This window comes from Quercus robur, chromosome 10 (genome assembly GCF_932294415.1).
Source record: "Quercus robur chromosome 10, dhQueRobu3.1, whole genome shotgun sequence".
Lineage (NCBI taxonomy): Eukaryota > Viridiplantae > Streptophyta > Magnoliopsida > Fagales > Fagaceae > Quercus > Quercus robur.
In genome coordinates this window covers 7,493,769-7,509,794 of record NC_065543.1, presented here as the reverse complement: position 1 = coordinate 7,509,794, position 16,026 = coordinate 7,493,769, and the positions used below count along the sequence as shown (strand labels likewise).

Genomic DNA, 16,026 nt, shown 5'->3' with positions numbered 1-16,026 from the left:
GATAAATAACTATTATCAGGAGCGGATGTCATAGATTGAAACTCTCTCTTAGGAAAAAAAAAAAAAAACATTTTTAGTGGAGTGGGCTTATGTGATTTTTAATTTTAAATGGTAACTGACCCAAATGGGCCCAATCCGGCCTAAACACAAACCGACTCAACCCATCTTATCTTATCTTTATTTCTTTTTTCCACTAGCGGGATTTTGGGTATTTTGGTTGATTTGTGAGGGTAGTGTTGTGGACCTTGTGGTTGTTGGTTCTCCCTGGGATTAATTTTGATTTTGGGAGTGATAGTCTCTCATGGGTGATTGCTAAGATTAGATTTTTGTGTTAGTGGGTTGTATTTGATTGCCAAGAAAGTGTAAGAAAGCGAGAAATTTTTTTTTTTTTTAATTCACCTTTTAAAATTTTTTTTTTTTTTTTTTTCTGATGTGGACTTTTTTTATTTTTAAATTTGTCAATTAGAATTTTTTTTTATCATTTTCCCGCATAGACATTTTTTTTAGTTTGTTAATATTAAGGACTAAACTGTTAACAAAATGTAGAAATCAAATTAATTGTGATCTCAAAATATAGGAACTATCAAAATATATTTTTGACAATTTATTTTCTTGGTTTAGCCTTAGAAATGGAAATAGTTTCACTTTGTAAGTAGGTACATACATATCAAAATATGTACCCACATAAATTGAGATACCCTTTTATGTAAGAATTCCATTGAAGGGTCCAACAACTACATAATGGAAAAAATAAATTTCTTTCATTCCTTACACTTCTTCTCTTGGACTAGGCAAGATTGATTCAAAGTTCTCATGTGAGAACAAAAAAATTTATTATCTAAGAGAGTTGGCACCCAACTAACTCTTTAATATTTTCATTTATTTCATACATAAGATCTAATATTCAGTTACAATTAAAGAAAAAAATTGTAACATGGTGAAAAATAAAAAGTGTTAGTAAAAATATCCTAGCAAGAAAGATTATCACCAGGTGCAACACCAAATTGAGTACAGTACTGTTGATAATACTGGATTCGAGACTGAACTTTACTATGATCTTTACCATCACATTCTTTAGGACCATTAATAGCTCGAATTGTTGCTCCAAAACCTTGGCTTACAGATTGGTGAACATTGGTCATCCAATACCATAAGGCAGTCTTAAACGAGATATTCGCATCATTGGCAACAGTTTCAGGAGAGCCTAGCCCATCAAACTGAATTGCTTTTCCAGCTGCTCCATAATTGTAATTCCAGGTTAGTTGAAGTGGTCCACGGCCGTAGTAACGTTTGCTAGGATTGCATGGATAATCAGGGTAGTCTGTGTTACAATTGTTTTCCGTGGTTGGAACATCTCTTTCTTCTATATAGCATAAACCTGTCCAAACAACAACATTTTGCTTCAACTCTTGGGGATAAGTCCTTGCAAATAATATGTTTGCCTTTGGAAAGTCCAAAAAAGTAAAAAATTTGGGTTTTCTTTTTTGAATTTGGTTTACCTCTAATATTTTTTTAATTGGATGTGTCCTTTTATTTTAAATACACAATTGCAAGTGGTAGTGGGTTTTAATCTTCACATTTTATTTAATTAGTGTGTGATGTGACAATTTCTCATTAAAATAAAATGAGATTCTAATTTAAAAAGTACTGCAGGTAAGTCAAATCATTCTTTTTTTAACTATATTTTTAGGTCAAACTTATAAATTTCCTCATTTTTATTTACTGTAATTTCTTTTTGGTGGAATTATTTATATTACCTTCAGAAATTAAAAAATCAATAAAAGCCATCTAATCGCACTATTATTATATTATTGTAAGTTAAATACATGACTATTACGCACAAATGTGCATGTCTATGAAAACTATATATATCTGTTATAAATGTTGCCTTATTTTCATCTTATTTTCATTTTCAAACTTCGGAAAACCAATGTTGTCTTTTTATTCTCTGTTGAGGCTTATTAAACTGAATTGTAATTTGATAAATCGCATTAATTAAACAACATATATATATATATATATATATATAACATTTATAGTCTTACTTTTCTGATAGAAATATATCATTTATAGTCTGTAACAAAATAATAACACGAGGAAATATTATCTATAGAATAGGCGACAACCATAATTGCTTATTAGTATTATATATGTTTCTAAATAATTGTATAATAACAAAGTTAGAGAGGGTATCAAGAACTTACTTCCAGTCTCATGTGTGACATGGGCAAAGAAAGCTGCAATCTCACGTTTACCGTCATCATTAGAACCAGACTTGGCAAACCGATTATAAGAATTAAGAGCATCAAGAAATGCAGCTCTAGTGTAAAAGCTCTTTCCAGGACAATCGCCTTGGGCCTGGTTAAGTATCCCATTGAAAAAGTCTTCTGTCACAATATCTGGGACTGAAACATCATTAGTAGTTGTGGTACAAGGTCCTGATTTGCACCCCTCGCCACAGTATTCAGCAGTAGTGCCACAAAAGTCATATTGGCTGCAACATTCGTTTGCAGCACAATTACAAGCACCCTTCACATTTACTGCTAGGATTCCAACTATAACGAGAGTTAGCAGACCCTTTTGTAAACCAAGAGCAACCATTTTCTTAATGAAGTTTGAGGAATATGTAAAATGTGTGAGATGAAGAATTAGGTTGTGATATGTATTTATAATGCAACGTAGGGTGAGAAATATCTATTTCTTTAATGAAGATATTTCTTTGATCATGTAGAAAAGTAAAAGGCGTGTGAGTTATAGGTCAAGGTCTTTGTCGACTTTGACTTGTAGCTAGTTTTTCTTCTTATATACCGTCAATAAGATAACGCGTTAATAATTCGGCCAACTAGCAGTGCCAGCCTACCATCTTAAAATTTTGGGCAAATCAATTAGACTGCTTCGGCCTGAGGTTTATTTAAGAAGAAATTTTGTATTCACAGTCTTTTTATAACAAATTTAATAAAATATATTTAGTTTTTTGGTATTTGAGTTTGTTTGGGTAGATGAAAAAGTAGAGAAATTGAAAATTTATTTATTTAATTGAGAAGAAAAATAAAATGATGTAAAATAAAATTAGTATAAATTTATCATTAAGTTCTTGTTTAAATAAAACAAAAAATTAACACATTTTTTAGCAAAAAAATTATGTATATGGATGAAAAAAAAGAAAAAAAATAGTAAACAAAGCAGCTAGACGAAGGAAAAAAAAAGCCACGGACGTAAAATCAACCCATGTGCAAGTGCACATGGGCATCACTTGATGCCCATGTGCACTTACACATTTTCTCTCCATTTTACCATCTGAATGTTTCATTTTTATTTTTATTTTTATTTTTTTATATAAAAGATTTGTACTCAAATCATAAGCATCTTGGAAATAGTCGCATCTGTACTTTGAGACTCTTCTTGAGATTCTTGAAGTGCCCATGTCACAATTTTTATTTTTCCTATTCTAAGCTCATCCTCTTCCAATTTTCAACCAAAAGACCTAATATTTTTGACAGCTGCTTCGATTTTTCATTTTCAAAAACTTGCTTTTAAGAATGAAAAAAAAAAAAAAAATCATGGGTAGCCATGCAGGAAAAAATAATAATAATAAAATTTTCTAACAACAAAAACAGAAATTTATTTGGATTAATAGCTACATACAATTTTTTTCTTTTGGTTGTGGATTGCGTTCCCAATCATGATCAGATCCCATCCCATTTCCTTTCTGTTTTATGAATTAGGATCATTCTGCATCTTTTAACTACTCTGTTTTCTTTTATTTTTTCTTTTTATATTATTTAAATTTTAGTTTATCATTTTCATATTCAAGTTAAAAAATATATATATTGGGCCAAAAAAGAAAAAGAAAAAAGGGTAACAAGGAAGGGCCTAAATCCAAGTGTAGACACTTGATTTTGCACCCATAATTTAATCTTGGAAGATGGCTTAAATGACCATTCATATACCCAAAAAATTAGAGTTGCATTACATGCATTAAATTATTCATTGCATATTATAAAAATGATCTTGAGATTCTAACGATCGCAGCGGTAAGCCCGATTTCCAAATCAGACCGTCAAATTAAAAGATATCACATGATCAAGTTTTCACGGTCTACATGCATTTTGTTTGGGTGGAACCAATCGCGTGTAATTAATTTAAATTAATTCTGATTGGTTAAACAATTAAAATTAATTAAATAAATTGGTGTTTGGTTGTTGGTTTTTGTCAAAAATAAGCTTGCTTGCATGTAAATAAAATGGATAATCAGATTGTTAGAAATACTGAATGAATTGTATTGTATTTCTCCAATGAAAGAATATACATGAGTGCCTTTATATAGGAGGCATATGAGTGCAGTATAAGTAAGAGTGTAGTACAATAATGTGTGTTATACAAGTAACCTAGTTGGGCTTAAAGCCCACAACATTATACATGTTAACAACCTCCCTCAAACTCAAGGTGGATGTGAGATCAACTTGAGGTTGTCAACCAAAGTACGAAGGCATCCTTTAGGATGTGACTTGGTGAAGAAATCTACAAGTTGATCTTTGGAAGAGACTGAGATCAGTTTGAGAACATCATGGACAAGATGATAACGGATAAAATGACAATCAATCTCGGTGTGTTTAGTCCGTTCATGGAAGATATCATTGTAAGTAATATGAATGGCACTCTGGTTGTCACAATAAAGAGGAGTAGCAAAGGATGTAGACACACCTAAATCTTTGAGAAGCCATTGTAGCCAAAGGAGCTCAGATGTGGTATCAGCAAGGGCACGATATTCTGCTTCAATACTGGAGCGGGCCACATGAGTTTATTTCTTACTTTGCTTAGAAATCAGAGAAGAATCAAGAAAAAATCAATAACCAATGGTGGACCTGCAATTAGTGGGATCTCTTGCCTAATCAGCATCAGAAAATACAAAGAGAATAAGAGGAGACTAAGTAGAGTAAAAAAGACCATGGAAGAGAGTGCCCTTTAGGTATCGAAGAATGCACAGAACAGCAGCATACACTACAGCAAAATGTAACTACAGAGACGAATTTTAATGAGGAAAATTTTTTCGTCACAAAAAAGTACCATATAGTGACGAAATTTATATTTTGTCACTAAATATATAAAATAAAAAAAAAAAAAAAATAGAAACCTTTAGTGACGAAATCTAAATTTCGTCACTATAGGGTATGCTAAATTCAAGGCGCCAAACAAAAAGAGTAGGCAGGAAACAAATGGATCTACAGTGACGAATTTTTTCGTTACTAAAAGTTCTAGTTTTTAGTGACGAAACACTTTCGTCACTAAAGGTGCTGCTAGTCTAAAGGTGCTGCTAGTCATGCCCTTAGTGAAGAATTTGCGTTTCGTCACTAAAGGCATGACTAGCAACACCTTTAGTGACGGAAATGTTTCATCACCAAAAAAAAAAAGAACTTTTAGCGACGAAACTTAAGTCGTCACTATAGGGTTCCTTTATATATCAATTGTTCAGCTATTTTTCCCCACTCATTCGACGAAACCCACACTTGAAGACTTATGCTCTCTACCTCACACCGATACCCACAGTCCAAGTCGCTGGCGACGCTTCACCTTCCTTAGCACCGGCGACGCTTCGGCTTTCCGGCGACTATTTGCCTTCCGTCCCCGCCGTCGCCGATTCATCCTTCGCAACGATTCAGACGCAATCGCGACGCTTCAGCTCCTAATCGCGACGATTCAGATGCCGGTGACGCCTAGATCGCGACGCTTCAGACACCGATGACGCCTAGATCACGACACTTCAGCTCCTGATTGCCGGCGACGCTTCCGGGTTTTTTTTTTTTTTTTTTTTTTTTTTTTTTTCCCTTTTGAGTTAATTTTTTTTTGTTAATTTTTGTTTCTAAATGCTTGATGTTAATTTTTTTTTCCTTTTCATTTTTTTTTTTTCTTGTTTGAGATTTGAATGATTTTCATTGTGTGAAAAAAACCCATTAAGAGGTTTATGATTGTTGGTGAAAATCATGGCTGAATGCTTGTGATGTTATGACATGTAGTCTATGTATTTGTGCTAAGTCCTTATAGAAGAACATTAGTTTGATTATTTGAAAGTTACCCATTTCAAGACTTCTATTTGGTGGCTTTTGTGAGGTTCTACAGAGCAAACAAAACTATAATGGCTGATTAAATTGCTGAGGAGGTCTTCAAATAGATATATGTCTTGGAGTAATTGGGTTTTTGACTGGCTATCACTACAGCTCTCTGGTTTTGGTTTGTTGGCATTATAGAATATAAGTAGACTCTTAAGTGTAGAGTTTTGTTTTGCTTTTTAAATAAGTACCAATAGTTAAGATATGTCTTTAGAAGCTAATATGCCATTTAATTTTGATTTCTTAAGAATTTAGGAACTTAATGCCCCACTAGTTAAGATCGGACTTTACGTCATTGTCATCAACAACCTGTTACTGCCCCACTAGTTAAGCTAATATGCCATTTATGTATTTATGTCATTAATACATAAATGTCTTTGAAGATTTAGGAAGATTCATTTTCAAAGTAGCAAATAGTACCAATCCACACTTGCAAATGTATGGCTGATGTGCTTTGAATATAAATACTGCAATTTACTGATTTAGGGTAACTCCCACATATTTCTAATATGGGTCAAATGTCATTGAAAAAAAAAATTGATGTATGGTTATGAGGTTTACACTCTTCAATGTTAACTAAACAAGTTCAGTTAATAAGTTTGTAGGTCTTAATAGGCATTTTTGTTGTGCGATTTCAATGTGTATGGAACTATACATGAGCAAGGTTAATAAGCACAATAATTAATCAAAATTCAGTGCAGTTAATAAGTTTCTACTAAAAGTTATCTTTATTTTATCTCCAGCTCTCTTTCTCTTTGGTGGCTGAAGAAATTGTGAGGAACAAGGTGAAGAACACAAGTTAATTTTGGATTTTTTCTGAAAGTTGTAAACTTAGCTTGAGCAAAGTAAGTATATTCTAGTTAAAAACTTATAAAACTCTATATATACTTGTGATGTTGGAAATTTGTTTTGTGGTAGATTGTTGTGTTGGAGCAAGCGGGTGGCTTGCATGGTATTATAAGGTGATTTAAATTCATATTGGGAGTGTTTTTAATTTCTTGCAAATGTGAATGAAACTTGTTGATTAGTAGTAATTGTGTTCCTTTATTCAATTTCAATACTTGTAAGCATTATAGTTGTGATGTTGGAAATTTGTTTTGTGGTGGGTTGTGTTGGAGCAAGCAGGTGGCTTGCATGGTGTTATAAGGTGGTTTAAATTCATATTGGGAGTGTTTTTAATTTCTTGCAAATGTGAATGAAACTTGTTGATTAGTAACAATTGTGTTCCTTTATTCAATTTCAATACTTGTAAGCATTATAGTTGTGATGTTTATGATTGATTTTGTAGTGAGTTATTGTGTTGAAGCAAGCGGGTGGCTTGCGTGGTGTTATAAGGCCGTTTAAATTCATATTGGGAGTGTTTTTAATTTCTTGCAAATGTTAATGAAACTTGTTGATTAGTAGCAATTGTGTTCCTTTATTCAATTTTCAATACTTATAAGCATTAACATAGTTAATGTTTTTACTTTACGATTTTAACGAAGTATTGTTTTTATATTTGTGCAGATTTCTTATTGGTGGCTTTTAGGGGATTTACTTTTGGTATTACTTGAAGACATATAAGAACATCTTCCGTTAGTTCTAAAATAGGGTTTAGGTAAAGTTATTGTATGTATTGCAAACAATTATTGTATGGAAGGAGTTTGAATTGGATACTTGTTTTATTTTTTACTTATGGAATGTATGGATCTTTTTTTATAAATGTGTTGAAATAAATGTATTATTCAAATGTGAGGTTTTAATAATGTAATGACAGGTTACAGGTTAATATAAAAGTTATGAAAAAAATAAAAACAGAAAATAAGTTTTAGTGACAAATTTTTTCGTCACAAATATAGCAACAAAAAATTGTTTTAGTGACGAAAATTTCGTCACTAAATATAGCAAAATTTTGTAAGAAATGGTTTTAGTGACGAAAATTTTCATCACTATATATGTCTGGATTTTCTTAAAAATAGTTTTAGTGACGAATTTTTTCGCCACTATATGTACCCAAACATAGTTTTAGTGACGAAATTATTTGTCACTAAATATGATTTAGTAAACTAAAGTGTTTTTAGTAACGAAATATTATCGTCACTGAATAGTGTTTTTAGTGAGGAAAACATTTAGTGACGAAACGTTTTCATCACTAAAAGTTTTTTTAAAAAAAAATCAAATCGGACTTTTAGTGATAAAATTTTTCGTCACCAGGACTTTTAGTGACGAGGCTACAGTGACGAAATGAGTTTCGTCACTAAAAGTCCAATTTCAAGGACCTTAGTGACAAAAAACTGGACTTTTAGTGACGAATTTTTTCGTCACTAAAAATACATTTTATTGTAGTGATAATGAGTCGATCGTGGAGCAGATAGATACTGGCTCACCTGGTGAATAGCATAGGAAATGTCTGGATGAGTGACAGTGAGATAAACTAGGCTGCCAACCAAGCATCTGTAAAGAGAGGGATTAGACAATGGTTTCCCCCCAAAGGGAGTCAAATGCGCATTAAGCTCAACTGGAGTGTCAACAGTCCTGCTATCAGTGAGTCCAGCTCGAGACAAGAGTTTAGAGGCATACTTGGCTTGAGTAATATAAAGTCCATCTGTAGAATGAGTGATTTCAAGACCCAGGAAGTAGCTGAGATGTCCAAGATCTTTCATCTCAAACTGTTGACTGAGAAAATCTTTGAGTTCTTGAATGCCACTGAGGTCATCACTAGTTATGATCATATCATCCACATACAGGAGAAGCAAAATAGTGCTTTTGTTAGTGCGACGAAAAGATAAGGCAGAATCATAGTGACTGGTCATATAACCCAAGCGAGAGATGGTAGAGCTGAATTTGGCAAACCAAGCTCGTGGAGCTTGTTTAAGGCCATAAAGTGCACGTCGAAGGTGACAAACCTTGTTGGAGTTAATAGAGAGACCAGAAGGAGGTTGCATATAAACCTCTTCACTTAGATCCCCATTAAGGAATGCATTTTTGACATCCATTTGAAAAAGACCCCATTTACTAGCAGCAGCAACAACTAAGAGGGTACGAACAGATGAGATACGAGCAACCGAAACAAAAGTCTCTTCATAATCAATCCCATATTCCTATGTTAAACCTTTTGCAACGAGATGAGTTTTGTAGCACTCAATGGACTTATCAGAACGAGTTTTAATCTTATAGATCCACTTACAACCAACCACAGATTTCGTAGGGGGGAGTGTCACCAAATCCTAAGTATGGTTTTAGATAATGCATCAAGTTCCTCTTTCATTGCAATTTTCCATAAGGGGTCAGTGGAAGACTCACGATAGGTGTGAAGCTTGTGTAGTGTAGAAAGGGCAGTGTAACAATGATAGTCAAGTAAATGTGTAGGAATAGACCTTACTCGAGTTGAGGGACGAAGTGGAATGTCTTATGCAAGATCTTCAGGCAGAGTAAGAGCAAAGGACCCAAGCTTAGGGTTGGGGTTAGGTAGCTCATCTTTGACCTGTTCATCTTCCACCTGTTCATTAAAAGGTGAATTAGGAAAGGGATCAATGATATCTGGTGGTTGGATAGAGAAGTCTACAAGAGAATCAGGAAGATTAGGAGCAGTTATAGAAGGAATATGTGCTTCATCTGGAAAAAGATCTAAGACAGAGGAGAAAGATAGGGAGGCACGGAAGTGAGAGAGTTCGACAAAGAGGCGATGTTCCCAAAAGACAACATTGCGGGAGATACTAAGATGATGAGAGACAGGATCATAACACCAATATCCCTTTTAAGTTTCGCCATAGCCAAGAAAACAATAAAGCCTTGACCGAGGCTCAAGTTTGTTATGTTCATGTGGCTGAAGAAGAACGAAACAAGCAGAACCAAAGGAGAGAAGGTGGTGATAGTCTGGAGGTGACCCAAAAAGTTGCTTCTATGGAGTTTGATTTTGGATAACAGAACTTGGAATGCTATTAATAGCATGAACAACATGAAGAGCAGCTTTGCCCCAAAAAGGAGCAGGAACTTTGGCAAATAGAAGGAGAGCACAAACAATGTCAAGAATATGACAAAGTTTTCATTCGGCTTTACCATTTTGCTAAGAGGTACCTGGACAAGTTAGTTGATGAATAGTGCCATAGGAATGTAAAACAGCTTGGAAAGCATATTGAGTGTATTCAAGAGCATTATCAGATCGAAAAATTTTGATGAGTTTGGAAAATTGAGTTTCAACCATTTTTGCAAAATTAGAATATACTTGCAATAATTCAGAATGATGTTTCATATTAAAAATCCAGCTATAGCGAGAGTAATCATCAATAAAGACAAAAAAATATCGAGACCCACTAATACTAGAGATAGAGGAATGCCCCCAAACATCAGAATGAATAAGGTCAAAGATATTAGTGGATATTGATTCACTAGTATTGAAAGGTAAAGCTGGTTTTTTTCCTAACTGACACGAAACATAATCAAAATTTTCTGTAAACACTGAACCTAACAAACCTCTAAAAGCCAATTGTTGTACTTGAAAAGAAGATGCATGACCAAGTCGAGCATGCCAAAGTGCAAGGGAAGGATTAAAGAAACTGTAGTAGCTACAGTAATAGAAACAGGAGCAACAAGTGGAAGACGAAGGTTGTCCATGGGAAACATATGCCCAACTTTGGGACCAGTCCCAAGCTCTGTCCCGTCCTCGGATCCTGCACAATACACCTAAAATAATCAAATATAATGTGATAACCCAACTCAGCTAATTGTCCCACAAGAAAAAAATTGTAAGAAAGGTCAGGAACATTAAAGACCCCAGGAACCAAGAGGTCGGAGGTCGAAACAGAACCTATATTATGACCAGACATTGTGGAACCATTTGCTATGCGAATATTAAGAGGGTGTGGTGTAGGTTTAAGTTCAGAAAATCAGGACGAGTGAGGTGTCATGTGATTGAAACAAGCGGAATCCATAAGCCAAGAGGAAGGAGACATACTAGATAAAGCTGAGAGAGAAGAGGAATAAGATGAATTACCAACCATACGAATGACATTGGCGATGATGTTTTTAAAGTCATCTGTGGACATGGTGAAAATGCAACATTAAGACTTAGACTATGTAGAGATGGGAGCCATTGGTTGGACGCTCTCAGTGTTAGCAACAGTAGCAGCAGAAATTGAAATAGCTAATTTGTTGCGATGATAGTAAGTCTCAATATGGTGGCCAAAACGTTTGCGAAAATTGCAAAAACGTTTGTTGGATTGTCAGTGACGATTATGGCAACAAGAAGAAGACCTGTCCTTATTCTTCATTTAGAAGCAAAATATGCAAAAATGGACTGCAAAAATGAAATCTACACAAAAAACTAGGTAAGGAGCACCTGGATTTCAAAAAGTCAACCTTGGGAAAAAGTCAACGGTCAACCTACAAAGTCAAAGTCAACGCTTGAAAGAGTCAACTACTTGAGGTCAAAGTCAAGTTGGAGATGACGTTAGCGATGATGCGAGTTGATGACGTCAGCGATGATGCGAGTTGATGACGTCAGCATGATGTGGTAGAGATGACGTCAGCGAATGACGTAACTAGGGCTGACATGGTAGAATGACATCAACAATGATGTCAACAGGCGCCTGAGGACACGTGCAGTCGTACAGAGGTGCGTGAAGCGCGTGGTAGAGCTCATCAAAATTTTTTTCGGCACGTGAGGGCGCGTGGTACGTTTGATGGTGACCGGTTCGGCTTGGTTGGGTAAATTGTTTGACGACCTACACGCTTATATGATTTGTGTCTTAGTCAGAGGTCAAAAACGACAAATCTGACAAAGGCAGTGGTCTTGGCAACGAAGATTGAGCTTCTACAGGCGGAGATTCAACCTTGAGACCTCTGATGGCAGTGGGGCTGTAACACCCTGACCCAATTTTATAGTTAACACATGTGTTCAAGTGATTAATTTTCATCTTGAGTCACTTATTTTCTAAAATTAATATAAGGGTATTTAATAAGCCTGTTATTTTATAATGCCATTGAATAAAAATTGAAAAGATTATAAAAAATTGAATGGCTATTTGTATTATGTATATATACTTAGTATGTACAAAACTATATTAAGTGGTTTAGATTATTAGATACGTAGTTGGTATTTTAATTAGGCATATGATGCATGAGAGGTTATAGTGAAAATTTCACCCACATGTAACCAATTGAAATTCAACACATGTAGGGCCAAAGCATCATGCATGTTGACTTCTTAAGCCCCAAGACCAACACTTGGCCTGCCATGCAACAAAGAAATCTTCATCTCAATTCTTCTGTGACTTTTCAAGACAATGTGAGCTTCCAAGAAACTCTCTTGCTCTCATTTTCCACAAGTATACACACACAAATTATAAATTTGCACCTTACTTTACTCTTTTTCTCTTAAGGAAAGAGCTAGGAAGCTCTCTTGAGTCCCCGAGTTCACACACACGAAAAGAAAGATAAGTCTCCATCTTAACTCTTCTTTGACTCTTTCAAAGCAACTACAACAATCAAGAACTCTCTCCCTCTTTCATTCCCACAGGTCCAAAACCAAAAGAAGGAAAACCTCTCAATTCTTTTCTCCCTTTCACAGCTATGGGTCCAGCAGCAAGGAAAGATGTTTCTTTCAATTCTTCTCAAGCTTTTGTACCTAACTTGAAGCTAAAGTGATTCTAGCTCTATCACTCCAAGAATCCATGTCTAGGGTAAGGGGAAATGTAATTCTTTTAGTCTATTGTCCATATATATATATATATATATATTGTTTTAAGAAGCTTTGAGATTGTGTTGGTGATTTGTTGAAGGTAGATTAGGGTTTTTACTAATTAATGATTGTACATAATTAAGGAAGTCAGAAAAGGTTAGGATGAGTAATTTTGATGTTATTGTTGGGATTTTTGTTGTATTTAATTTTGCTCTTAATATAAGTGTTTTATAACATGTCTAATGAGTTTATAAAAATCCCCATATGAAAATACCATAGTTTGATAATTGTTTGTGAATTTACAAGAAAACGTTGCAAAGCTGTCACTGTGACAGATTCTGTGTTCATGCATGGTAAATTATGTATTAAATTGTATACAATGAATTTGGATGCTAGGGATATTTCCTATGGAATCTAAGACACATGTAGTTGTTATGGAAGTGGTCTCACAGCATTTGAATCAATATAAAAATAATGGTTTAATTTTTAAGTTGCTTGAAACTCTGTCAGGACAGATTTGAGAACGTTTTCTTGTATGATTTTAATAAATCATGGTTTTATACTTTGACTCCAAAAATTTTATGGTATATAATGGATATACAGGGGAGTGGTTTTGTACAATTTCATGACATTTGGATGTGTATAGACAACCCATTTGTATTTTACAAATGGGGCATACACTGCTAAAATGAGCAGTGAACAACATATGTTACACCTAACTTTGAGAATTTAATTCTAAAGTTAGGGTGAATGATTTGAGCTATAATTTATTTTTCTTATCATTTGGTATGTCTGAATCATAAATAAATTTTTTGTGACTTGGTTTGAGGTTTAGTACTCAAAGGCGGAGTTCTAAACCTTGCGACGGTTGTATTCATGAAACTATTTTGTTCAAGATACAGTATGTTGCCTTAAGAGTGTATATGGTTACATGACCATGCTTAGAAGAGTCTATGTTTATGCATGCATTATTGCCTTAATATCAAAGCACCTTCTTAAATAAAGTTGGCTCTTCTAGAGATATAAGATTGGTGTGAGAATGTTGGTTTCTCTATGATTTAGTTCATCATGTTGTCTGATGAATGTATTTTGTATTTGTGGGAACCTCATTAAGGTGGGATTAGGACTTCCTTGATTTTAAGAGATAGGCTTTGTGATAAATGTGTAAGTTATGATAAGGAATAATTGATAATAAGTAATGAGCTTTGATATTTGGTTTAGGTGTTACCAATTCCCCAAGTCTAAGCTCCTTCGACTGTAGGCTCTCGGTTCCTCTGCTTTCAGGTAAGAGATAAGTTATATGGGTATTTGGTAAGTCATGAGGTTATTTTAAAGTATATTATGCATTAAAAGGTTTTTTATTAGAGATATGACATATAATCATTATTCTGACAAAGATATGTTCGTGAGCTTTCGAAATCTTATGTATATGATTTAAGCATATTGACGCCATTACTAATTTCCACGAACATGATGTTTAAAGAAAAGAATGGAAATGCTATTATTATGAAATGTTATGCAAAATAAGAAAATTCAGTATGATGTATAAGTATGAAAGGTTTATGGGTTACATCCTATGATAATCTGAACGCTGTCAGTAGGGGTTAATTACTGGCATTCAATGGAAAACGTTATATGATTGGCCATTAAGTGGGACTGGCTCTGCTATACCCGCACTTGTTGGTTACGGCCAACTTGTGGAGGAAGTCAACCTACCCCATGGTTGAAAGATAAGCATTATGACGTGATTCCGGGAATACCTAGCATTGTGGGGAATGCTGGATGCCTAGCACCGTTGTGATGCCCCAATTTGATTGATTGATTGTGTGATGTGTCTAGGTGTGTGATGAGTCCCATGTTGGGTATTTACTAGGTAAATCTGGGTTTTATTAACAACTACAAGAAGTCCCAATTGTGACTAGTCCTTTTGAGATATAGTGTAGATGTGGCTAGCGATTTCCCCTGGGTCATTATATTTATGGTATTAGAGTCGGCCCGGTAACCCTGTGTGGGCTCGGAGACGCTACCCCACAAAGTGGACACTAACGAGGACTTTAAGAATTTAAGTGGGGGAAATTGTGATGTCCCAATTTGATTGTGTGATGTGTATAAGTGTGTGATGTGTCCCATATTGGGTATTTACTGGGTAGATCTGGGCTTTATTAACAACTACAAGGAGCCTCAATTGTGACTAGTCCTTTCGAGGTATAGCGCAAATGTGGCTAGCGCTTTTCCTTGGGTTGTTACAACCGTGGTGCTAGAAGCCTCCTAAATAAGTACAGACTTATCAGATATGGACTAACCAATAAGTTATTTATGAACAACTATATTATGTTATTAATCATAAGAGAATGATTTTGTTTAAATGCATTATGAAAAGTTAAAAGCTCTCATGAAAAGAAGAAGTTTCTGATACAAAGGAAAACTGTTCTTTAAAGATAAGAGTTTCTGAAGTTTTGTTACGCTTTAAAGATAAAGTTTTTGATGAAAGTACAAGTTTATGTTAAATGGTTATAAGATATTTATTCTTTATGAAACGTTAAGTTTTATGACTATGAAAATTATAATATTTTACGAGAAGAAGTTTAGGAAGAAAAGTTTTGTTATTCTTTAAGATGCTTCTAGTTTAAGACAAAGTTACCAATTATCTGATTTAAGTTAAAATAATTATTTTGTAATGAGAATGCATATATATTGATTTTAAACAATCAATATTACATTTGGTGACTTTGTAAGAAATGAAAGAAATTAAATCCGAAAGATTTTAGTAATATTATTCTGATAAGAAAATGGAGAACAATTATTTTCCTATGAAAAGTGTATAAGTTATTATTATGAATAGTATAAAATAATATGCACGAAAATTTGTTCTCCTATTTGAATATTCATAGAATGAAATGATCTGATTTACATGCATCCTTATTAAATTCTCATATATCTTACCTTTACTGAGCTGTGTAGCTCACCCCTTCCACTTTTTCAGTTAGTAGGTTTTGTTTTGGAGCAGAGGGAGCCTTAGTTGAGTTTGGAAGGAGCTGGTTTTAGTTTTATATGTATAGATCCTAAATTAGCAATTTGATATTTAGATTTGTAGTATGGTGTATTTTAGGATATAATGAAAGTGTGTATCTTAAAGTATTAAGAGATTTATTATGTGAAATTTAGAATCTGAATAATTGGTGGATTGTGTTATCCTTTGAGGTACAATGTAGATGCTCTAAATATCAAGTGGAAAGTTATATCATTTAAGTAAAGAAATAA

General features: G+C 34.1%; 1 protein-coding gene and 1 long non-coding RNA gene across 2 annotated transcripts; one reads left to right on the top strand and one right to left on the bottom strand.

The window, feature by feature from the left end:
* Positions 1–797: 797 nt before the first annotated feature.
* On the bottom strand, positions 798–2,649 carry LOC126701479 (endochitinase EP3-like). The gene is made up of 2 exons (XM_050399597.1): positions 2,205–2,649; positions 798–1,378 (listed from the first exon to the last, which is right to left on the bottom strand). The coding sequence occupies exons 1-2, from the start codon at positions 2,599–2,601 to the stop codon at positions 969–971; spliced, it is 807 nt and encodes a 268-aa protein (XP_050255554.1). The 5' UTR covers positions 2,602–2,649; the 3' UTR covers positions 798–968.
* A 9,873-nt stretch (positions 2,650–12,522) lies between these two features.
* LOC126701481 (uncharacterized) lies at positions 12,523–16,026 on the top strand. Its single transcript, XR_007647370.1, has 3 exons — positions 12,523–12,766; positions 13,987–14,049; positions 15,749–16,026. It is a non-coding gene; the product is annotated as an uncharacterized LOC126701481 (long non-coding RNA).

Bases quoted from the DNA above. Each gene is read 5' to 3' on its own strand.
- LOC126701479 (XM_050399597.1), bottom strand. From the start codon at position 2,601: ATGGTTGCTCTTGGTTTACAAAAGGGTCTGCTAACTCTCGTTATAGTT. The intron at 1,379-2,204 runs GTAAGTTCTTGA...TTGTTTGGACAG, and splicing joins TGTCACACATGAGACTGGAA to GTTTATGCTATATAGAAGAA.